The sequence below is a fragment of the Ptychodera flava genome, chromosome 13 (assembly GCF_041260155.1).
Source record: "Ptychodera flava strain L36383 chromosome 13, AS_Pfla_20210202, whole genome shotgun sequence".
Lineage (NCBI taxonomy): Eukaryota > Metazoa > Hemichordata > Enteropneusta > Ptychoderidae > Ptychodera > Ptychodera flava.
In genome coordinates, this window is record NC_091940.1 from 7524794 (window position 1) to 7549454 (window position 24661).

The 24661-nt window shown below is 36.6% G+C and overlaps 1 protein-coding gene across 2 annotated transcripts; it reads right to left on the reverse strand.

Annotated features, from left to right (window-relative positions):
* Window positions 1-4177: 4177 nt before the first annotated feature.
* Window positions 4178-16264, reverse strand: LOC139147286 (toll-like receptor 10). 2 transcript variants are annotated; one of them, XM_070718315.1, is made up of 10 exons: window positions 16093-16264; window positions 15201-15785; window positions 14715-14768; window positions 13402-13508; window positions 12924-13196; window positions 11952-12059; window positions 9975-10010; window positions 9764-9799; window positions 8432-8545; window positions 4178-8158 (listed from the first exon to the last, which is right to left on the reverse strand). In XM_070718315.1, the coding sequence occupies exons 5-10, from the start codon at window positions 13179-13181 to the stop codon at window positions 8000-8002; spliced, it is 711 nt and encodes a 236-aa protein (XP_070574416.1). In that variant the 5' UTR covers window positions 13182-13196; window positions 13402-13508; window positions 14715-14768; window positions 15201-15785; window positions 16093-16264; the 3' UTR covers window positions 4178-7999. The 2 variants fall into 2 exon arrangements, with proteins under 2 accessions (XP_070574416.1, XP_070574415.1); XM_070718314.1 differs by lacking the exons at window positions 4178-8158; window positions 8432-8545; window positions 9764-9799; window positions 9975-10010; window positions 11952-12059 and having other exon boundaries at window positions 13102-13196; window positions 16093-16222.
* Window positions 16265-24661: the final 8397 nt, after the last annotated feature.

Sequence of the window (24661 nt, forward strand, 5' to 3'; positions counted from 1 at the left end):
GTTAAGTTTTAACTGAGTCTAAAGCAGAGACAGCAAAGCCGCCTGGGTAATCCCCTATGCAACGTTTTTCCGTCATGGTTAATATCTAACCATAGACCCTCGAGAAAAACGTTTCTGTCTAAAGTCTTTGGTGCATGGTGAGACTGTCCTTGATCGCTGAGTATCTCTGCCAAATCGTTCAGGAAAGCATTGTTATTCATGCCCGCGACGCCATTGTTGGGAAGTCCGTGTGAACGCCGACATATTGGACAGGTTATGGCTCCACTTTTCTCAGCCATCTTACCTAGACACAGCTCACAGAAGCTGTGTATAGACACGGTAGAATTTTAGTTTTTCCGCTCTGTATACAGATCCGACAGACGAAGAGATCGTCCTCAAGCTCTATGTTCACCTCTGCTGCAGAAGTCGCCATACTACAGCCATATTATAAATGTAATTAGGTCTTTGTACTCAATTTCGTAGAATTTACCACGTGCCTCCTCTATTTACTGTCCATTTGCAGTGTGTCGAAATCTGTGTACATTGTAAAATAATTTCAACTTAACAGTGAGTTTACACAATAACAGAAGACTTCTAGAAGTATGTGCGATAAGCCATGGCGATGAGCCTGCGCTCAAAGACATTATTTCCCCTAATGAGTAACTGTAAATCATATCTTTGAATAAACCTGTCTCAAGAGAAGTCTCAAGTGAATCAAAGTAAACCTTAAGTTGCCCACATGCGGCAACAATTGAAAAATGCAAAATGAATAGAATAACAGAATTTGTCACCATAAAACTTTTGGAAAAGAATAGGATTTTCGTACCTATGATGATATAAAAAATAAGCATGGGATCTCTGAAATTACACGGGCTTATATAAAAATAATGGAAGACAAAAATATTTCTATTGAAAATGATTACACGACACATGAGTATTAATCACTCTTTTATAAGAGTGAACGAAGCAAAACAATTACTTTTTAAATGAACAAACAGTATTGATTTTTCAAGTTACACTATACAATGACATAGACAGAACAAACTCAGGAATTTACACAACTACAATAAAGTTACAGAAATTTAATTTCGGGAAGTGCAACTTTGGAATTAATTGTGTTGTGACATGAATGATTCTAGATGGATTGTTTTGTTGGACTGTTATGCATCGCAAATTGTGCAGGAGCAATGACATTATCGGGTCAAAAAGGTGACTTTGGTATGATTGACAGTTTTTCTTTCTGACAAAGCATCTTTCACTGTCGTTTCTATGCACCATGGAGGTGAACGTCACTACCTATAACTGATTTTTCATTATAGTCAGCCCTTCAGAAATCTGTGAAGAGAAAATGTATATGAATGTGCAAATGAAGTATTATGATATGGGGAAACTCATAAAACCTCCAAAAATGTATTCAAAAATATTACAAAATGTAAGTATGATGTAAATATAGCATGCTCATTAAGCAAAAAATACTGTATGTTTAACACAACTCGGATCAAATCCACTCCATTCGGTTTTCTTCATGGCCTAATTACTAAAAGGCATCAAATGTGTAAATGAGCTAATTATAAATGAGATATTCATAAACTTCAAACATCACTCAACGTAAGTATAGCTGCTGAAGCTTAGAAGTCATATCAAATTAAGTTACAAATATCACATTCACTTCACAGCCCAAGTACTGAATTTACTCCAAGAAGTCCAATCAAATGCATTTTGATACACTGCCTTATTTAAGTTTTATTCAATATGCAAATGATCTATTGATTCAAAAGCGTAAATGATGTAAAAAGACGCAGATTACGTATTACAAGGATGTTTACGAAGTTTTGAAGAAAACAAGAATATATTTGAATTATATTAAGAATGATGTAGTCAACACTTAATGAAGGAACCTAAGAATTTCACGTAATGGGTTCAATTTTGCGATGTGTCTCAGTACATTTGTATATTAATTGTGACATGTAAATTTAAGATCGAGACCTGTATTGATGTTTACGATTGGACGTATAATTTTATCTTTAATTCATAACTATCATATGATCAAAATCAAGCCTTAAAGATAACGTTTAAAATCCCATTCTAAAATATTACGGGAAAGGGAATACAAAGGACAAGAGAGAAAAATACAACAGACAGGGCAGGAGGACAGAAAGACCAAAGAGTAGTCCATGGCATTTAGACAATTGGAGAAGCGTATCTTGGGCGACGGCACCTGTCAAGCTTGTCTACCGAGAAATAAAGTCTATGTAGTACCAACGAACTCTGAGTATCTCGTGGAGTCAATTGAAGATTACCAGTACCAAGCTAAGACAAGCCCATGAGTAAAAGTAGGCCAAGGTGAGGTAATGAGATAATACGAGAAAAAACGAATAGTAATAGTTGTTTTGACAACTGTACACTATGAATTTAAAAAATGTTGGGGTAAGCTTAGAACAAAAAGGTGCACTTCCAAAACCTAAAAATTCCAAATATTAAACTGCAAAAGTTACTGCGTATAACAAAGTATGTAGTTTTCACTCAGAAAACAAAGGCTAAACATCTAGGTAAAAGGTGAAACTACCGTCTTTTTCATACAATTACAATTTTTGCAGTAAGAAGATTGGGTAGCTGAACAAAATACAGCCTTGGGTGCAAATAATACAAATCCTGATCACTGTTTCTGTTGAATTAAATGTTCCATTAGCTGAAGCTTTAAAGGCCATTTATTCTGAGTTCTGTGTATCCTATACTATTTTAGCCGACTTCCAATAGCGCTGATCTCGATGTCAGGTTTGTTACTAAATATAGCTGCACGCCCGACATCGGATACCGCTGCCTGAAATTCGGACAAATTTTGTTGTTGCATGCGCGGTCGTTGTTGCAGCTTGTAGTCTGAGCCATAAATTCATAAGAATTAGTGTGACTTTTTGTATGCATTATAACACTAGCAGGTTTTATTTTCATCGTTCTTTCCGAAAATGCGGACAAATATTTATTTTGCATATTAATGAAAGAAAAATGACGTTAAGTGATCAGCACTATAAATTGCATACTTAAATGCTAAATATTCTGCTTGTCAAGACAGCAAAGCCGAAAACTGAATTCTAATCCGGACTTTTAAAATGACCAAATCTTTTTTAGCAGAAAACAAATGTCCAAAGTAAGAGCAACTTCAACTGCGTACGAACTATTTGGAGCATTCAACAACGAACATTTCACCGGCGGTACCTGCTTGCCCCGGTGCAGATCCAATGTCGTGATCAATTGCTGATGGCTGAAAAGCTGATTGAAGTTCAGTTCCGTTCCTCAGTCGAAGCTAAACCAGTCAAAAATTGTTTACAATCCGTCTCGTATAGAGACCAAAACAATTTCACACACTTCCGCCGATTTTTAAACTTTGAGGGGGGAAATCGACTCGTGAAAAGGGTCGACCGATCTTCACTTTCGGTACACTGCAGTTCACTACAACAGGAGTTGCACATGTACATTTTACGTACAGCGATTGATATACCTCTTTACGATAGGTAATATGATTTGTATTGAAACGATCGTACGACATATGTGTTTTTACGACATTTAAGTAGACTGCTGCGACGTTGCGAACAAATAAGGGCACAACGCGCCATATTAGAGCATACGATCTGTGTTTGATTTTCAGATTTCGTCCTAAACCTACCTGCACGCGGACGGCAAACAAAGAATTTATTTTAAGACGCTTATTGTAGGTTTTCCTTTGGGAAGCCGGTGATGCAAAAGTGCTGATTCGGCACTTTTTACAAGTTTTAATATATTAAATAGGTTGCATCTTTGTAAACAGATCAGGAACGTCATATCTATTGTTTATATCTAAAATACTACATGTAGAAGACGTTTTAGAATTACAAGTGCAATTAGATATATGAATGAAGTGATAAATGAAAGTGTTTTTACGCCATTATTTTCCGTTTACTTACTTTCAGACAATTACTCTTTTTATGACTGAAGGTGTGGTGTCACACATTTGACATGAACATGCTGTTATGATCAATATCAGACATTTATGTTACATGATTGCTAAATTTTGTGAAGGTTTTGGCCATGGGGAACTTTGCCTGACAAATTCACAGTATTATATTTATGGTATTTACACTGACTATGCAATAAAAGTGCTCCTGTGTTAGTGTATATGTTGCTGTTGTCTGTAAATTGAAACTTTTCTACAAGGTTATTTGATTAGTTTTAAATGTTTTTATTTAACATCACTAGCAATATCCATCGTGTATAGCTTCAATATCGAAATTCTGAAAGGTCGGAAAATATGCGAATTACAAATTAGATGTGAAATTGCGAATTTTCCTTTACTTCGACTACTACAGTCGTTCAAGTTAAGGTAGTTAAATGCTCAAATCAGCATATACAGGTGACATGAAAATGCTAACTGTATTTCACCACTGTAGTAATCATATCATTAAAATTGCAAAATTCATAAACATTTGTCATATTCTTGCTTCATTCCTTCTTGTACCTAATTGGTAAAGCATTTAATATGCAGACTACCAAAATGCAGATTTAAAACCGCTAGATGGCCACTTATCAGTGTCATATCATAATATCTTCAATGTACATGGCATTTTGTCAATTTTGCTCAAGTCTATGATACAGATATATATTTCTAATAAGTAAGAAAGTCTCTTAAATATGTTTATTAGTTATTAGTTATGTGAATATGCTAAACCACTTTCACTAATGTTACATCAGAGTATTTTCAATTGATGTATAGTAGGTTTTGTCAACTTTGGTCAGGTCAATCCAGATATATATCTGCAATGAGGAAAGTTAGTTACAAACACAAACGAACAGTGTCATGTTTTGTCATTATTCTTGGACAGACAAAAGACAGACAGACAAACACAAAGAGAGCCATACACAGAGAATTTAAAACATCAGTACCCTAATAGCTCATTCGAATGAACACATCAGCTAAAAATACTTTTCATGAATTTTATTTGATACGAGATACAACTTATATTGTTTGATATGTTAAAAGATACTGAATGAAAGTGTGACAATGCATATATTCGACCCCGGTTCAAGACACGATAAATGAAACCATCTCAAGAATGAATAAATGGTCATGACCATTACGAGCGTTCCGGAATTTGACTTGTTGGTATCTATAAAGATTCTATAGCAAAATATATTGCTCAAGACCAAAAACTCTTGATTTTTTTTAAAAAGCAGACATTCCTGTGAACAAAAAGTCAACAATACAGCATGCAAGGTATATTTTATAGTGGAAAGCCAGATGCTCTAAAATACTATATCTTTTCAAAAGCTGAGGTGTGATATTTGGGTTAGTTTTCAATTTAAAAGGATACACATGTGATCATTGGAATAAGCAACTCAATATAATGTGAAAAATATTCCAGACCATATATATTTTCGAAATAAAATGTGTAGGCAAAATGAGAAGGTACGAGTTGTCCTCTGTCAAAAGGCTCTGGAATTTACTAGCAACAAAACTGTGACTAAACTTTTCTAGGACCACTGCAACGTTTTAGGCATGAAATACCATGGACTAAATTAATTTTCTGCAGATAATTTCTAGGCCAGGAGTTGATAAGATTCTAGCTCAGTTCGTTTTACGTAAACATTATTAGCATTAGCTGTGCTTTGTATGAAATGTTTTCTTAGTGTTACAAGTAAAGTATGAACAAAATATCGATAACGTCTCGATAAATTTTATGAGAAAGCAAAATGGTATCACGTATCAATATCTATCCTGCCTGATATCATTCAATGTGTATATATCCACAAATTTTCATTTTAAGTCGATCGGGATCTTAGTCATTTTATTAGAGAAATAATTTTAAAGTTGGAGTCTCGTTGTGATGGGCAACTCCTCTTCAAACGCCCTCTTTGTTCGAGCATAATATTTAGATCGATTTCCTTTCTTATTGCCTGCCAAGTTTCTGTCGGCAAGGTCCACAAGGAAATTGTACTTACAATGACGTCTTAAATGAACGACCATGCATTGTTGTACTTTTTCAAGTCATGATCTCGATTAGAAATTAAGAAATGACTAATTAGATGTTGTTAACTTTAATAGTTTTGACAAAATATTTATAAATAATTACGGCTTCTGTTATTGTCTGGTCGCTTTTGAATCTGTGAATTAATATTTCTATCTATATAATTATCATGAATTATCTTACTTATAAAAATAACGCTCATGCTGCATTACCGTTGTCCCACTGTCAAGTAACTATGATGCAATAAATAGAATATGTCTTCTAAAGGTGGCTATCTCCTACGTTGACTTGAGCTATATATCATTCATGTGACGCAGATGCCATATTGTGACAGGATGTGCAGACTCTTTTGAAACACCTCGATTGGCTGTGATGTGTCTGTTAACGATACCTTTTTGTTATCTTGCTGAGTAAGCTATTATAATGTAATCTAAAACCGCTTCATGCGCAGTTATTTATCAGATATTGTTTTGCATTGAAAGTCAGTCTCACTTCACTTTTACGGGTAAAATTCTGAGCAGATACGCATCTCTTTGATAGTAAAACAACATTAAAAGACATCAGTTTGGAAATAACAATAATACAATATCATGAAAAATCGAAATTCATAATTGGTTTAAGTTCCGCCTATCTAGCATTGAGTTACAATGAAATTGATCAAATACTTTATATAACTGAACATTTGTAATATACTTCAGAGTGCCTAATTGGTAAATCGTCATATTACGTCACTTGGTGCAGCCATTGAGTATTATCAAAAGAAATAGAATACATTTCGAAATCTAGAAATTCAATATGATCTAATGTCACCCGACTGCTCGCTCTCTCTGTTCTTTTGTTACAAATGTGACGAAAGAAGGAGTGCTTTTTAGAAAAAAAACTCTTCAGAATGACAATAATAATAACTACAATATCATATCATTTGGATAACATCTGTTTAAATTAGGGAAACGACGCATCATACACTTCAAAGAAAACGTTAAAAATATACCTCAGGAACAACGTGTATCGCATGGACTGTCCCAGATTGTCGCATAAGTTCAAAAAGCGAAATTATTCATTTCCGAGGGGGGGGGGTTGACCTTCATTCAATTATTGAACTTCACTTTCGCACATTTATTTTTCATTACAAGTTCCCTTTACATTGTATATAAATAAATAACAAAAACTGCACACTCGTACGAACAAATTTTGCTGTAACTATTTCCAACTCGTTCATGTCATACTGACGGCGGTTAGTGCTCAAATTTGATCGATTGCTTGACGATGTAATTGTGGTCAGGGGAAACATATTCTTCAGCAGCTATAGCAAAATGCTACATTGTACTCTTAGGTAGACATCAACATTTCGCACTTTTGAACTTTCGTTTAGGGAGGTGTTGATGTAAACGAAGGAATTTCGTTTCATGAACTTATGCGACAAACTGAGACGGTCCCTAAACCTAATCAAATTCTATGATGATTTCTTATTGTTTAGTTTGGTATAGGGTGTAAAAAAAGGTAACTGACATTTCGCATTCCATGGAACATTTGATTTTGATAGCTTGATAGACTCAAATGGGTACCTGAACAGGTTCTATTTACAGAATGTAAATTCAATTTGAGTATTGATCCATATCTTGCGTAAGAGAACCTGACATTTACATGTTCCTGTGAAAGTTGATCAATATCAATATTACCATTAAAGAAATTAGCTCAAATGTAATTCAATTATCATATCACAGAATTTCAGGCCATTCCGTTTAAACATAGCTAACATGTCTTCTTTAAGATTCATGGATTTAAGCACATTTGCGACGAACAAGTACTGACACACTATAAGGTGCAGCAGCTGTCTTCAATGATAATTTTTATAAAACTGTGACAAATGGCTCATAGTTGTAGAATGTAAAACGGGTAAATAACATGAAAGACTTAATTCAAAAATTACACGGATAATCACAAGGACAGTGTGCCGCTTAGGGGAATCTCTGCCTTATTGACACTATTTGATATGTCTCATCCATTCTGAAACAGCACTTACATTAGACCAACTCTTGGAACCTCTTTTCCTGTACATACTGACACAGACACAGTCCTTGTCGTGCGTGGCGCTGTCCACGCAGAGGGTTGCTGAGATCCTGTTGACCAACTTCCTTGACATAGTCACCACAAATCTCAGCAATGTACTGTCGAGCTTCTTCCTGGTGAAAAATTGGAAGATTTTACATCAAACTGATTATATTGAAACTTTTAAGTGCAGAAAATTTATCCAACTGTAAAAGCGCACTCACAGAGTGGCTAAAATCTTTATCAAATTAGAATCATATTGGCCGAAGAGTTCAAAGTCGAACATGGAAAATAAGTCATGTTCTGTTCATCAAGCTTATAAATTTGGTTAGTTTTACTTCACCGTAAATTCAAACTAAACTACCATTTAATTAGTTACATTGAGATAGCATAAACCTATTACTTACTGTCATTGCAGACGTCATATCATTCGTATCAAGTAAAGGGGTGCTTTCTGAAATTTGTCTGTCGTTATCATTGGCAGCGCTGTCCTCGATCGAACAATCACAGGGCTTGGATGCCTGTAAGAAAAAAAATCAGGAAATTTAGAAATGCGCTATTGGAACTTTGGTCGGGGATTGTAAAAACTTGTAAAAGGATATGACATCCTAATTTCATTTCATTACATATTTCATACATATAATGTACGTGAAATGACATCATGATTATATATTCATATACTTTATAACGTTCTAACTCTCAGCATTTCATATTCGTCAACATCAATCTATGATTTTATATGAATTTCACGGGTTTTTGTTTTCAATTTTAGCATGACACTTAAAAAAATATTCAAATCTGCCGCCTTTGATATCCCTTTTCACCATCGAGACAATTAGTGGTCAATTCCTTGGCATTTTGGCTTCGATATTTGTGGTTGGGAGTGAATGAGTGAAGCGACCTCTTTTTAGTGTATGCATTCGTGGATATGCCAAATTTCTCTATGTGTCTCATATATTCATATATTCGTAAAACTTTAAAAATTCTAAAAATTCATATGTAAAAACTATATGCTTATTTCATTACACTTTATGTGCCCCTCGAAATATACACACCGGCCTAAATATCAAAGCAACTAAGCTCGTATTGTTGTTGTTCTGATTTGACTAATTTAAGATCATTTCATATTTCAAAGCTTATCTGCAGATTTTAGAACCGGCATAATCTTTTGATTGGATCATCGTGACACATACTGCATCTTCACACAAAATGTTGTGTTGTGGTTTTACACTGGACAGACGGGTACACACATACAAAAATGCAAACATAATAGTTCACACACCTACATCAATATCTAATAATGCATCACTTCTTGTTTCTTAATCAGCAGAGGGTAAATTACTTTTGTCGTGTCTACGATCTGTGTATCCATAGATAGGAGAGGGGGAAGATGGTGTATCTAAATATGTTCAAATGTTAGTAAAAGTACACACATGGCCAAACGTTTTTATAAGAGTTTTCCATAATGAATATTTTGGTACCGCATTGGCTTGTGTATTTTAACGAAAAACCGTGAGGACATCCGCTTTCAAGTTAGTTTATAACTTTCCAACATATCTGGTGATTGCACTTACTTTTCTCTTGAGGAAGGGGCACTAAGCATTTGTATGGGAGAGGGTTATCCTTCACTTTAGAACAGTGACAAGAATTCGTCGGCTCACCGCGCCCGTAATGACTGGACGCTCCCTTACAAATGGAGCAGCGCAAAGCGCTAGGTCGGTACACTTTCCGCTAACTACCTTTCGTTTGGTCTTCAAGTATCGCACCAAGTTATCCTAAATTTTAATAAAGAGAAATACAGGCTCTGAAAGAGGTGTCGAACGTAAGGCGGTCAAAGTTACCAAGTCATTGAACATTCTCTAGTGAGTGTTTTTTATTGAATTGTCCGTCGAACACGTTTACAAACTTTTGAATCAAGATAACGTAGAGGATAATTTATCATATACTTACCAAGCACTTCGAAGTCTTGAAGTAAAGGATATACAGCTGAGTAAGTGTTAAGCAAAGAATTACATCGATATGATGCCTGTTATTTGAACATGGAAGTGAAAATTTTCTGACACCAGCGGTTTGAACAAGATAACTTTGCCATGAAATTATAACAGTAATTATTAGTCATCAACATTCGTCTGTTTTGTATTATAAAATTCCTTCAGGCAAGCTTCATCTAGTTTAAGTATTACGTTTTAAATTTTGCCGAGTCATCTTGTTTCTATGAGGGTCAAAATGTTAAAATGTTTTCAATAGGTCATAATTTTTAGACAAACACGTAATTTCTGAAAAATAAAATTCTCAATCTGTAACTTACATTATGAATATTTTAACATTTTAACCGTCAAGAGGATACAACAATTCATATGTTTGTTAACATCGCGTGCTGAAAGCATATTGTGCATACGTAACGACAGACGTATAGTTTGTTTTTTGCTCGGGCTCGACATGTACATGGACAAATTGATGATAGGTTAGGCCTTTGTGATCAGAGCTACAACTCTAATTGAAAATAGATATAGCACTTATCGGAATATAAGAAAAATGAAAACGAATATAATAGATATTTACTCAAAGTTTATAAGATTCAATATTTATACTGAATGGACGCAAGATATTCGTATTACTTCACGATTGCGATGTTCACGGTGTTTTTTATTAAATTTTGCTGCGCGTTAGTGACATCGGACAGTGCTGCTTGGAATGCACACAAACTTTGACAGTTTTGCATGCATGTCTGTTGTTAAAATGTGTAGTCTGTGACGTTCAGGTCTTTAAATGTTCATTGAAACATTAGCAGTCGCCTAATAAGTTGTATTTTCGGCGTTCTTGCGGATAATTATTTATTTTTGCATATTAATGAGAAAACAATAGCGTCATTTGTTAAACAAGACAGCTGAATCTCTTGCACTCCCAGTTTCTTGTGTAATGGTCAAACATCAAACATCGTCATCGAACATAAGTTTGTGTAAACTATAATACAGAAATATAATGCATGTATGTTCTCGTAACGGCTGCTTTGTGATTCTCAGCGCTAAATGGTTTCAGCTCATTTCAAAGTAGTACTGAAAAGGTTAAGAGTAAGCAAGCCTAAAAGTTTGATGGTGCTTAGTAAAAATCTGAGATAAACCACAGAGTAACATAACAGAGTGGCAACAGCTATTGTTTAAGGCGTGAAACGGTTACGTAAGCAATCCATGTTTGCCTCCGCCTCACGAAGCTCTTGGCTCTCTTTTCCGAAGAGTGCCGACCATGCACCCTTCGGTAATTTTCGGATTTTCACCAATTGCTAAGCGAAAGTATGTTCGACAAAGTTTGTGTTGCTGTTGTCGTATGGTGCTGATCGGAATTGATGTGCTGGCAAAAACGGGAGTGTTTTGAGCTTCAGGAAAGTGGGTTTTACCGTTTTAAAAATTCCTCTCATATTTTTATGAATATATAATGAGTGTGTTTGAACCAAATTTGAAAGTCTTTTATCGATAGTGTCTGGTTTTACTTAATGGTTTACGGTCAGTCATACCGTCTTTTACACGTGCGTCAAGAAAGGACATGTTTATGAAACTGCTGGCGTGTTATGTTTTTGATTGGCGTGAAGCAGTGTTTCTGGCCTGAGAGCTCACAAAGTAACTATGGTTGCTACGCGACTGGCAGTACGATGCCATCTCGTCGTATGTTTCGCATAATCTCGTGTAATTATCAACCACAAACAAAGCCTCCAAAAAGTTTAACACCTTTGAAGCTCATTTTAATATGAAAAGCCAATAGTCTACCGAGACGACCATGGAACAAAAGGCATGCAAGTGTTGCCACTCTGTTATGTTACTCTGTGGATAAACCAAACAGTTTATACAGTGTTAGGGTTGCAAAGCCATTTAGAATGTTGCCTATCGATGACGCAAACCATTCTTCAGAAATCGTAGTGGATATAAAGGATACGGTCTGTGCCCCTGTCCAGCGATTGGTTCTAACATATCCCATGATGATGCCGTTATCGAGAAGGGTACTATTGACAGCTGTTTCTATTCGTCGTCGTGCCCTCCTGAACTGCAATGAGAATCAAAGACGTGGAAGGGATAACGCTGATACGGCTAACCTGAGAGACAGTGGACCCAATCTCAGAATGAAAACACTGCACCTTATTGGCAATGCCCTGCAACGAATTCTTACAGATGATGTACTCCCTATTGTCGACAAATAAATAGAGATCCGTACCATACTTCACTTGTCGACAATAATATTTTACACTGTACACACTAGTTGCATTGAAAAGTGATATACAAGAATTTCTGACGTGATTTAAGGGTAAAATAATAAGCTTTGTTTAAAAAACCTAAATAAAAAAAAATACTTGAAAGTGCATCAAAGTTACACGAAAAGAAGCTTTGTTTTCCACTGCTAGAATATACGTCTAGTGGGTTTTGATAATCCATTTTTCATTCATGCATCTGATTTGTCCGTGAAAACCGTATTTAAACTTTAATCTGAACAAATATCGCTTGATTTTTATTTGCTCTTTCGATTATTTGAAAATTTGGAAATGTTTCTCTGTAAGAAAAAGCTAGCATAACCTTCAAATCTCTGTACATCAAATGTGGTAGTACATTTGTTATCATTGTCCGCAATTTACACGGTATTCAGTTCAGAAATCTAAAACACAAAAATATACGTTGTGTTGAACGATTAAACATGTTTCACTATTACTAACTAGTTTACTTTCTTCCACAGGAAACTATGGCAGGAAAAATGTCAGCGTACATGCATACGTAAATAAATATTACGTTTTCTATTCTTAGACAGTTACTAAGATTATATTTGTGATGGTTTCGTTTGTTATGATTGTTGGTACGTGAACACATTTTTGTAAAGTTGTGTATGCTCTGATGCGAGAAGAATGCAAATATGTCTTACCACAAAGAAGGACACTATCATCATGAGCAGGATAAAAAGTGAAGGCACGACCATCGCAGTTACTATGACAGCATCACTTTTTCTCAGGGGGAAGGCATCCGAAGCACTCAACGAAAGAAACATCGATACGAGAAAAAGTGGTATCGCCACCATTGCGAGAATACGAAATATTTTCATTGGCAAGGAATGGAAGACGACAAAACAACAGAAACAGCGGTGAAGAGCGCTGTGATTCATTCGTTCGAAAATGCAGTCCATATCTCCCTTTGTCACCTGCAACAACAACACATAACCATTGCAGTCATTAATTATTCATTAATTCCATTTTAGTTTGCCAGTATGACACAGATAACGTCAGTAATATTGCAAATATAGATCTGGTCCATAGTAAATTTGGCCGTATTCCTACGGTAAGGCAAGGCACTATAAAATACACCGACAGGTTTGACTAGAGGGACTGAAGAATGGTTCAAGTTACCCTTATCCCCCTGGAAGATTATGTTTCGTAGAGATGTGACGAGTTGAATTTTGATGAGCAACAGAAACCAGTACTCGCACGAGCAATGATCTGACCATTGAACTTGTCTGGAACAAAGCAGAAAAAGGCCACTTCAAGATGTATACAAATCAATATAAATGTTTTCTCAGACTGGTATATGGCACAAGACCACTAATTCATTTCCCATAGGCCACCACAGTAGCGTTGAGCTCGATTTCCTATTTTAAAACATTCAGCGGCACGAATCCTTAAAACAGGTTTTAGGTCAATGTCAGCTCGACTACTGATTAATTTTTCGTGTGGGCAAGTCCACGGAAATTTTGAGATAGCGATGAATATAGCGCCCTCAGTGGTGTTTTTGACCAATTTCAGGCTTATTGTTATGATTTCTATTAGCCCTAGAACTCTTCATATTACCACCAAATGCTTCAGCCATTATTCACAACAGTCTGCATTTTGATTCAGGCAGAAAAATATATTTACAAAAATTCTTAACGTTAAAGTTCAAACTAAACAAGCATCCATGCAGATATCCTGCATGGATGAACTATCTCCGTTAGTAACGAACCGGAAGTGAATTAGTGATCTTGTGCCATATTACAGAGTTAGAATACTAATTAATCAAAGGCTGATATCGATTTTAAATTGCCCCACTAAACTTGAGCATTATCGTCCTTCGGTAGAGGGCGTAATATTGAATTTGTTCGCACCAAAAGTTTACCATTGTCCCATCATGAAGTGGTATAGCCAAACATCGGGGTAATATCAATAAGTGACACGTATAATTTTGAAAGGCGAGTAAGGTCGACTTCTGTTCATTTTTATTGGTTTTGGAATGTCCCAACGAAAAAAGTCATAACCAAAAATATGCCTGTATGACGATGGAGTTATCACAGAAAGTTGGTCGACATCGGGTCGGGTTTTTTGTGCTTTGTCTCCATTTTGACCTGCAGTCGTGCAGCTCGTCAAACGTTGCAGACACATAACGGGAATACAATGTGATGTGACCGAATTATCTGTAAAACCCCTATTAATCAACTGTTTTGGTAGCTAATATCTGGTTATGATTGCCCTTTCTTAGTTTGGACGCTGTAATGTCGAGTTTAAAAATATACAGTCGATGTCAACTGCAAGGTTTCGTCTCAAGATGTTAGTAGTGTGTCAGACAAGATAAAAACAATTGGATAAGAAACTTTCAAATGACAAACAGCACATGTATTATTCAGATTGTTGACACTTTATGTTATACCCATGATTTCGTAGCAAACTCATCCACAAAATAATTAACTCACCAGCCTCGTGACCGAATGAAAATACTTCTGAAAGCCCTTCGATATCTGCACTCTCTGAAATGGAAAGGGAGCGAATGATGTCATGTTAATCAGGCCAAAGTAATTAAATTCTTTGTTTTGCGTCCCCACCCGTTTAGGTTTTTAAGGTTTTCGTGAAAAACACACATGGTGTTTTTGAATACATAGGCAATTTTAGGATATAACCGATTAGCTTTTCTGAACTAAAATTTTGTTACACTTTTTTATTTGCTGCAATTAAACTACATTGTGTTAATTTTCTTGTGTGTGTTTTTCAGCCACTTAGACGCGTACTTTTTCTCATTTACAGTGGACGCAAAACAAAGAATTTAATTACTTTGGCCTCATTAGGATAAAAACACAACTTGAATGAACCTGTTGCCATGTATCTGCCACGTTGAACTTACTAAAGCTAAAGGAACGAACTGTGATATTTAATTTTAAAAAAATATTTAAAAAATGACTAACCTGATTTAATTAATTCCAGAAATTTTTCCCAGAACTGAGGATCCTTTACTTCAAGGTATGTCAAATGAGAGATGAAGTCAGGAATGATGCAATCATGAAGCAGAACTGGAATAACAACTTTTCGTTCTCTGAAAAGATGCTCTCTCAGAACTATCTGCATCTCGTATTCACACCAGGGACTGCGTAGAAAGTCGGGAGATAGCATCAGAACTGTCTTACGACTCATTTTAATGCAATTCATAATGTTACTGGTGATGGCTTTGCCACCGATGAAATCCTTGGAGTCGTAACTACAAACGATATCGTGATCTCTTTCCAGTCTCTCTGCTGTTTCAAACACCCAGCCTTTGTCCTTACTGCTGTATGAAAAGAACAGGTCACATTCAGTGGGCGCGACGTCATTGTTTGCGGTTTCTTTGTCTGTGACCTGGATGGTTTGCTTCCGTATACCCGAATCGCTTTCTACCCTGCTGGCAATTTTTGCTGACTGTCTCAATTCATCTACGGAGTCTCTTCGCAGATCTTCGGCTATCGTTCTCTTTGGTTGTTGGTTACTTTCGGAAATCTCACTTCGATTGGCCCCACCTGTAAGAGATTTGTTATCGTGACACGAGTAAATCACAAATAAACAAAAATGAAAGTATTAAGTCTGTCTGCAATATAATGACTATTTATAGGCTCAAAGAAGGATTTTGTTGTTAACATGGTTCGCTTGCGTCTCTTCAGCCTCGGTAAACCACATGTATCGAACAACTACCTTCCCTGGGGTGAATGTCCGTCATGTGTCATATCATAGACTGTTGCCACCGCAGTGGGCTATCAAGCCCGAGTGATTCGTAAAACTCAAATATTATGCTGAGTATTCGCTGCTTACTCTTATCAATGCCCTTACTTAGTAGTGTGTCGCTTTGAATTGTTGAGGTGACTGTCTCATCGCTAATACTCGTTTCAGCCATAGTAGAGACTGCAAGTGCTTCTCTCTGCTGTTGGAGCTCTGGGCTGGGCGTGTTGTTTGGTGATTTATTTCACTGCAGCTAGTTTGATTCAATATACGATTGTATATTTTTGGGCACAACAGTTCTGTAAGTCACTTTCTAAAAATAGCAGGGGGTTGCCAGGGGTGACAAATGAATGTGCACAATGACATGCCACAGGTCATTCAATAAAGAAAGGGGCCACTGAAACATGTCATACAGCTGAGCATGCGTAGTGACACGCATTGACTTTTTGAATAATACCTATGGGAAAACGACCCTCAGATGCACAAAGAGCAGAGGGAAGTAAATGCAAATGAAAAATACAGAAGAAAGGAAGGAAAATCCGTTTCAAGTCTCGTCACTGAGTTATATTTAATACACTAGCGTAACCATACTTGGCAACTTGCAGACTCCGGTAAATATTGACCAATATTATAGGATAAGGTGTATATGCAGTAGTACATTTCCTAAACATTAATCCACCGATCGCATAATGACAACAATGCCGTTCCGTGTGTTTGTGCACATCTTAAGTAGTATTAGAATGGCATTAACGGTAACTTATGTTTTATTAGTGGTGGCTGAAGTTGTTTTGTGTTTTGCGACTGTGTCATAAAAAAATTAAGTCTCATTTGTATACTAATTAGCTCTGTTGAAAGACGGTTGGAACAGTTTTGTGATCATCGCTTGGTGATAACGTGAAAGAAATCGTTACATTTTTTCGGTTTTACAAAAAACAGCCGAAACAAAACCAACAACAAACGCAAAGCTAAAATTGGCCCACCAGTATTCTCGAGAAACAGAAAATATTTTTTCACTTTATCCAATGATTACAAACAGTTCTCAGAGTGTTTTAATCAATTCTGAAACACGGTGTGGCGGATTTAGTTGAAAATTTTGTGTACTGTAACAAGAAGTTTAAACCGATATCCATTTATTTCGTGTGTGTCGTATTAAGTATCATGCCGGTTAACATCCCTCCGGATACTATACTGCTTCTGTTATATGCGTATATTGAGGACTCTATATATGCATATACTACTAGTATACTGGATACGCCAAAGGCGACTATGTCAAGTCTAGTCATCTAATCAGTGATTTTATAATTATAGCAGTGCAGAAAGGCAAATAAACCCTCATGACAAAATAATCAAATCATTTTGTAAATAAAGTTACATTTAATAGTATGTATGTTCTTCATGTGATTTTCCTTCATGACTCTCTGAAGACTAAACTGCCCATTGTGTGCATTAAGACTCAGATATTTTGACAACTTAGTCGGCTGACACATCGACGAAATCTGCCTGCGTGCACTCAGTCATCACAGTGTAAGAACTTTAACTAATGAGAATAACTATGAAAAGGTAAAAAGTCATGTTCTGTTCAGAATGTATAATATTTTATTTAATATTTATTTATTTATTTTGATCCACATTTCCCTGTTGTTTTAATGCTGTCCCCTTTATTTGTTTCAACATAACATTTTAGTACCGTTATATTAATATCTCATCACTTCGCATGTGATCTCTGGTCCAATCAGAATAACGTTTCGGCATAACTCATAAACAAAAATATAATGTGACTATTTTCATCCAAGCATTAATGACTGAAGTGAGAGGGGCTTGAAATAAAGCAATTACTCATCCCAAAGGTTGCAAGAGCTGAGCCCCAGACATAGCATGAATGACCTTATAAGTCGAGCGAAACCATGAGAACGGTAAATTGTTGAGGACGTCCCTGAATACTCTTTCACGATTAATTTGGGAGACTATCACGTGACCGCGAGGTTGTCAAGACGAGTTGGGTGATGCGACAGTAATCTGTGCAAATAAAGGGGCTTGCGCTGATCTTTTTTATCAGATTCTCCACCTCAATTGTTAAGTGAGTCTGACAGAAACTCAGTGTTCCGCGGCTTCTGGTACGAAGGTGAGTAATTTGATCTTAAGTAAATTTGCTGAAAATACTGCTGCTGTTAAAACAGTCAATACAGAAGGAACCTAGGTTTGGCATATTTTACAAACACCCTCTGCAATGTTTGACAGGGTTAAATTCGGAACATAACTTTTTACATCGTTGTGGCAGTTACAGTACTGGTTATGTACCTTAAGAGAGAAGAAGTAAATTGGAGCTTGGACTGAATCCATTGAAACTACTTCGGTTTTTCTCGGATGTTGCTGCATATTTACCGTTACCTAAAAAATGAAATGAAAGCACATGCAGTACCCAAACTTGCATGGACTTTGAGTTAAGTGTCCTACGTTTCAATTGATAAGAAACTTCTATCAGACTGATTGATTAACGATACGACTACAAACAGAAATAATGTTATGAATGAATTGTTGTCTAATAAGCCACTGTATCTTCTAAATTGAAAAAGTTAGTGTTTGTTTTATCAGTGCAATGGAGAAGAGAAGCAAGAGCTTACAATTAAAAACATATTACCTGCGGTACATTTCTCACACTTCTATGTAACCACTAGAGTGTCTACCTTGAAAATGGAAAATATCCCCTGAGTGCTCTAACCAATAATCCAGCAGAAAAGGCCTGTCTATAGCTCTCGCTTTCAAAGACTTATTAGAGGGCGACCAGTATAATCAACAACCAACAATATACTTGTGTAATATCATGCTGTGTATAATTCTGGACCGAACAGGTGGCTTTACCATGATTAAGGGAAAAAATGCGAGAAAAATGTTTTGACGATGTAGTGACTATATAATTATTGATCTTGATACAATATTCGTTTAGAAGATAAGGTTCAGAGTTTTGGCAACTGAAAGTTCAGCCGGTTTCGCCGACATTTTTTGGTCCTTAAGGGAAGAGTCATCTGTCACGATGTTGTAGCAATGTCTCGAACTGATGCTCACACGACAGACCTTTTCACTAATCAGTCGATCAATCAATCAATCAATCAGCAAATGGTTCAAATCTTGAACGTTTGTTTGAAGTAAATAGCAATGAGATGTCTTGAAAGCAGTTTGGCGAAAAGAAACTACTGTGGTATGTATGAATCACAACAGATTACCAAATAAGTAAACAAGATATATGAAATTATACACAAGAAGGGAATAGTTATTGTAACTCCCTAACTCACTCTCTCACTGACAGACTGACCGACCGACCGACAGACTTGATATTATTCATTCTTGTATATAAGTTAAGAAGCTATGGCAGGTTAGTTATATCTGAAAGTTATTGTGTAAGGGAATTGCAGGTATAGGTTTTATTATGGATTCCTGTTGTAATCATAGGTCTTGTACAGGAACTGCAAAATAAAGGTGAAGAAAAAGAACTTGACTTGTCGATGGCGTTACCAAATCACCGATAATTTTTATCAATTTGCTTTGAAAGTAATCACCATATTTTGGGAAAGAACTCCTATGAGGTATTGTCCTTACCAGTTTTCGTATGTTTTGTGTGGGAAAAGCAAGCATGTGCTTGTCCTATGACTTCATTTGGGTGTCGACTTCAGTAGAAAAGGCCTCTAGTCAAAGGCATTCTGATGTAGCCTTATCAATCCTGAAACTGTTCACGTCCTGTAAGGTGTTAAAATATGATGAGGCATCACGGCATGGTAAATTTGCTATTCAAACACCAGAATTGTACGGCTCACTGGTTCCATCAATATCATCGAGTGTGTCATGATTGTTTCGATTAATTCCCTTTTTGCATGAATGGAAATTCATTAACGTAAAGAACGAAGCCAACAATATACAACGTTTGTTTTTACTTTAATTGTCACTGTGACTACATCACTCGAAAAGATACATGACGATTATTTTTAGCAATAATGGTTTGACTTTTCCAATGTTCCTTGCTCATGTATATCTGCTTTACGACTTTTATCATGAAACATGTGTTTAATCTTCAGGTAACATGAGTCGTTGGAAAATCAAGGTATTTGCTGCAGTGAGTGTACTGTGCATTCTGCTCGTTAGCCTTGCTGTTTTGAGGTTGGTACTATTAACCTATATGTAAAGGGAGTAATGTCTTTAAGTATTCAATGATTATTTCGTGGGTAACCCGTACGTTGCCTCTGTAAAATGCTTTTCAGTATTTATGATATGCATGGATATATCCCGCGCGCTGATGTATCCAAATTCCTTCATAAATGGAGCTATTCATTGCAATCCAACATGGCTTATAAGCCCCACGTCCGTCCATCTATCTATCTATCTATCTATCTATCTATCTATCTATCTATCTATCTATCTATCTATCTATCTATCTAGCTAGCTAGCTAGCTAGCTATCTATCTATCTATCTATCTATCTATCTATCTATCTATCTATCTATCTATCTATCTATCTATCTATCTATTTTGTAGCCCTCTGTTTCTCCCCTCCCTCTCTCCCTCCCTCCCTCCCCCTCTCTCTCTCTCTCTCTCTCTCTCTCTCTCTCTCTCTCTCTCTCTCTCTCTCTCTCTCTCCTCTCTCTCTCTCTCTCTCTCTCTCTCTCTCACTGTCTCCTCAGTATCTTGTATACTTGAACCTCTATGGACAACTTGAGTTTCTGTGTTCATTTTACGTTAGTTCCAATGGATATGGTCTGAAGGGACTGATACTATTGGCTCCGTCCTTGCGTCCGTCGGTCTGTCCTGAACCACCATTTAGACATACCAAAACCGAGTTACTAGTAATCTACCTGAACGTATAAAAGTATAAACTTGTTCCAAAATGTAAGTGGACTTCCTGATACTGGTCATTTATCGTAATTTTCGATATCTGAAGGCATTAGGCGGACACGGACGTGTATGAAGTAATATATATTTCAAATGCCAATCACTACACAAGGTTCTCCCTGACAAGAACGCGCACGCACGCTGAAGGATAATCTTTAACTAGTGAACGAATGAGATCAGATAGCGTCACTGACAATTGCAATCAGAATGTGATCCTTCCTACTCCAACTATCAGATCGATACACCTAAATTCGTTTTAATTATAGATTCGTTCATGGATGATCCATTGTTTATGGCGTTTTACCGTTTTAATGTACAAACAATTACTGTCGAACCTAGGTTGTCAATGTGCACTTTTTTAAATGTTTGTCTTTCAGTCTAACACAATAAAACCCAATCTTTTACACCCGAGAAGTCATGTTATCAAACTTATCACTGAGCAGCTGAAGATTTCGGATTTATTTTTAAGGAATGCAACTGAACAATATTTCCTTAAAGTAGTATCTACATTTACCTCGTATAAGACGTTTTAGGCATATTTAAGTGGTTAAAAGTAAATGTATGTTTGCACACGTCTGACGGCAGCGAAATGGCGTACGCATACTCGTACTGAAAAGTATAAAACTTATTCATGGCTAATTTATATGCTTATTAGCCGTAACTAGGCGGTTAAGTCTCGGATGTCTTTGCATGAATTGTTTTAAAATATGACAAACTCGTGCAATTTTAACTTAAAATGAATTTCATCACGCGGCGACAGCTGTTTGAACTCTACCTTAATCTTGTTGATTTTCTTGGGTTATTATGAAATGTAAACAACGAAACAGTATGCATACTGGGAAACCATAGCGAGTTTGGTTGATGTTTGTGCCATCTCTTCAATATCTTTAGGTATCAAATATATCAGCGTCGTAACCGTGACATTTCGGGAGCTTTTTCGCCACAATTAACACAAACGTGGAGCAAATCTAATGTAGGGATGGCGACTCGCCCACGTTTGCATTTTCATGACAGAGACAGGGAGCCCGCCAAAGCGCCCTCTGGAACTCTTGTTCTTTATTGTTCTCGTTAACTGTTGGTCACCTCTCTCAATGTATATTATTCCACATGCGATTTAATCAGGAACGCAATTATACTGACTGTGATAAAACTTATTCTCTCACCACCAGCCTTTGGCAAAGGTCTACGGGGAGGGGGGCTGGTTTTTCTAATTACTCACTCACATATGATTGGAACATAGGGTGTATCTAGGGTGTTGATGCTGATTTACAGAATTTCCCAAACATTTGACATGAAATAGCGATCGTGGCTTTTAACTTGCAAAAACTTAACTTTTGTCTTGAAACTAGAAGGTAATTGTCTGCGACAGTGGTTTTTAATTTTAAAAATCGCAACTTCATATTATCTGACAAATGTATAAAAGAGTTGAAGCGAACAATACGTTGTAACAGCTTGAGTGCAGGCATCACAGACAGTTTGACGACGGTTTCCACAATTCTTAATCTCTTCCCACAACAACCGGTTAATCCTGCTGGGCGAATATATGGTTGGCAAGCGGCTGACGTGAGTTATCTAACAAATTGTTATATTTTAGGCTAAAAGGAGAAGAAAATATTGTGATCAATTCAAGCTGGCAGTATTTCTTTCTCAGATTTAACAATAGATATGTAGTGGTGGGGTTCCAAATTCACTCAGTCTAGGGGAATGGTTCTGCAGTTTTTTAAAATTTCGCTGACTCAATTGGCGAACAGGTTTCTCCAACGTTCACTAATTTATGTTAGGGTCACAAAATGTTAATATACTTGCTTTTCCAAGCGTTCGATATTCATTAGTGCTTGAGTTAAGAAAGGAAAAAGCCAAGAGCTGTTTTGAAAGCATATTAAGATATCTCAAACAGAAAATGCACTGTATCACCCTGTAACCAATATCTGTATACCTAACTTTCCACTGAGCAAAGCCTCCTTGAAATTTTGATAACGGGCATCACACAACACCAGTCCCGCCACACACACTAACAGCTACTTTATGTATGAAACTGTGAAACTAGTTATTGACAAGAACTCCAGCCATCGCAACTTTATCAGATCTGACAAAATATGCGTCTGTTTGGATTTCGTAACATGACAATTTGTATGTTTCCTGTACACATGTCGCTAAATCTCTTTCTATCACCACCGTTACATCCTTTTTTGTGAGAGATGGTCATGCTTGGAGTGTGATAGTAGATGTTTCAATATCTGCTGACGTGACTTATGACCAACATCGTCACCATTTCAATTGCAATCATTTTTGAAGAATTTGACTGATTTGGAAGCGACTTCATTTTATTGTGAAATGTAATGATCTATCGGACCATCAACATTTTGAGAAATAGGGCTGCATTCACAAATACTGGTGAGGGGTGGGGGCTGGAAGATTTCCAACAAAATATGCGTCTGTTTGGATTTTGCAACGTTTGACGGTGGGCAAGTCGATTCCTGTACACATGTTGCTAAATCTCTTTCTATCACGACGGTTACATCCTTTGTTGTGAGAGACGGTCATGCTTGGAGGATGATAGTATGTGCATTAATATCTGCTGACGTGACTTATGAACAACCAGGAAGATCTTGGTAGAGGACCTTGTTACGGACCAGAAGCTGAATCTATTGATAATGTTTACAATATTTTTAATCAATAAGTCTTATGTCAAATACAGTTTCTTATGGAAAGCCGAAGCTATCTTAAGTGAAGTAAAATGATTATTTGATGCACATTTGTTATATGGTGATGCACATTTGTCATATGGTGATGCACATTTGTCATATGGTGATGGGCATTTGTTATATGGTGATGGGCATTCGTTATATGGTGATGGGCATTTGCTATATAGTGGTTATGCATATTGGTTATATTGTGATGCGCATTTGTTATACAGTGATGGGTATTTCTTATATGGCGATGGGATTTTGTTATTGTAAGTATTTATTGTGTACGTTGATGAGCATTCGTTGTCACATTTTGATTGGCATTTATAGAGATGGGCACGTTTTATATTATGATTAACATTTTTTACATCGCGATTGGCATTTGTTATATTTTGCTGTGCATTTGTTTTATTGAGATGTTCATTCATCATCTTATGATGTAGATTTTTATTTGGTGATTTGCAATCGTTATATTGTGATGCGGAGGTGTAATGTTGTGACGTGTGATTGTTGCATTGCGATCTTGATTCATTGTATTGAGACACGGAAGCATGAAGCAACTGGGCAGACGTGGACCTTGAACAGTGAACAAACCCGGACAAGTGCCATCGTATTAAGTGGACACCATGCGGTTGAATGATATGAACTTGGACAGAGCTTGTGTTGAGTTTTCTTTTTCCATTATTAGAATTGCCAGGTAGTCATTTTAACCCCTTTTTACTTAAATTAGTCACCTCCCCTCTGACACTACTTAAAACAAGTCATGCCATATTAAGAACATAAACAAATTATAGAAAAGCTCGCATCACGACTGAATGTCTTTGTCGGATGAAATATCCCCTCCTTCAACCAGAGTCTAACAGTTTACGTATGGCCTGTTGCCATAGTGACCGTGATCTTACCATTCAGAAAGAGAGCAAAAACCTTACACTGCTCTGTGATGTTTACTTTTTATCTCGAGCATGGATCGGACAAATCTCTATACCGTCAGCAACAACCACAAAATACACACTGCAGCATATCTGTTGATATTAATATCTTAGAAAACTTGCAGAGGAACATCGACGAATTAGCAAAATTAGTGTGGAGTTCGTCCAACCATGAGTCGCCTAAGCT

Coding starts and splice junctions, on each gene's coding strand:
- LOC139147286 (XM_070718314.1), bottom strand. CDS start 16,156: ATGGCTGAAACGAGTATTAGCGATGAGACAGTCACCTCAACAATTCAA. Junction 15,786..16,092: donor TCAAAGCGACACACTACTAA/GTAAGGGCATTG, acceptor AATCTCTTACAG/GTGGGGCCAATCGAAGTGAG. Junction 14,769..15,200: donor TCTGGAATTAATTAAATCAG/GTTAGTCATTTT, acceptor TTTCCATTTCAG/AGAGTGCAGATATCGAAGGG.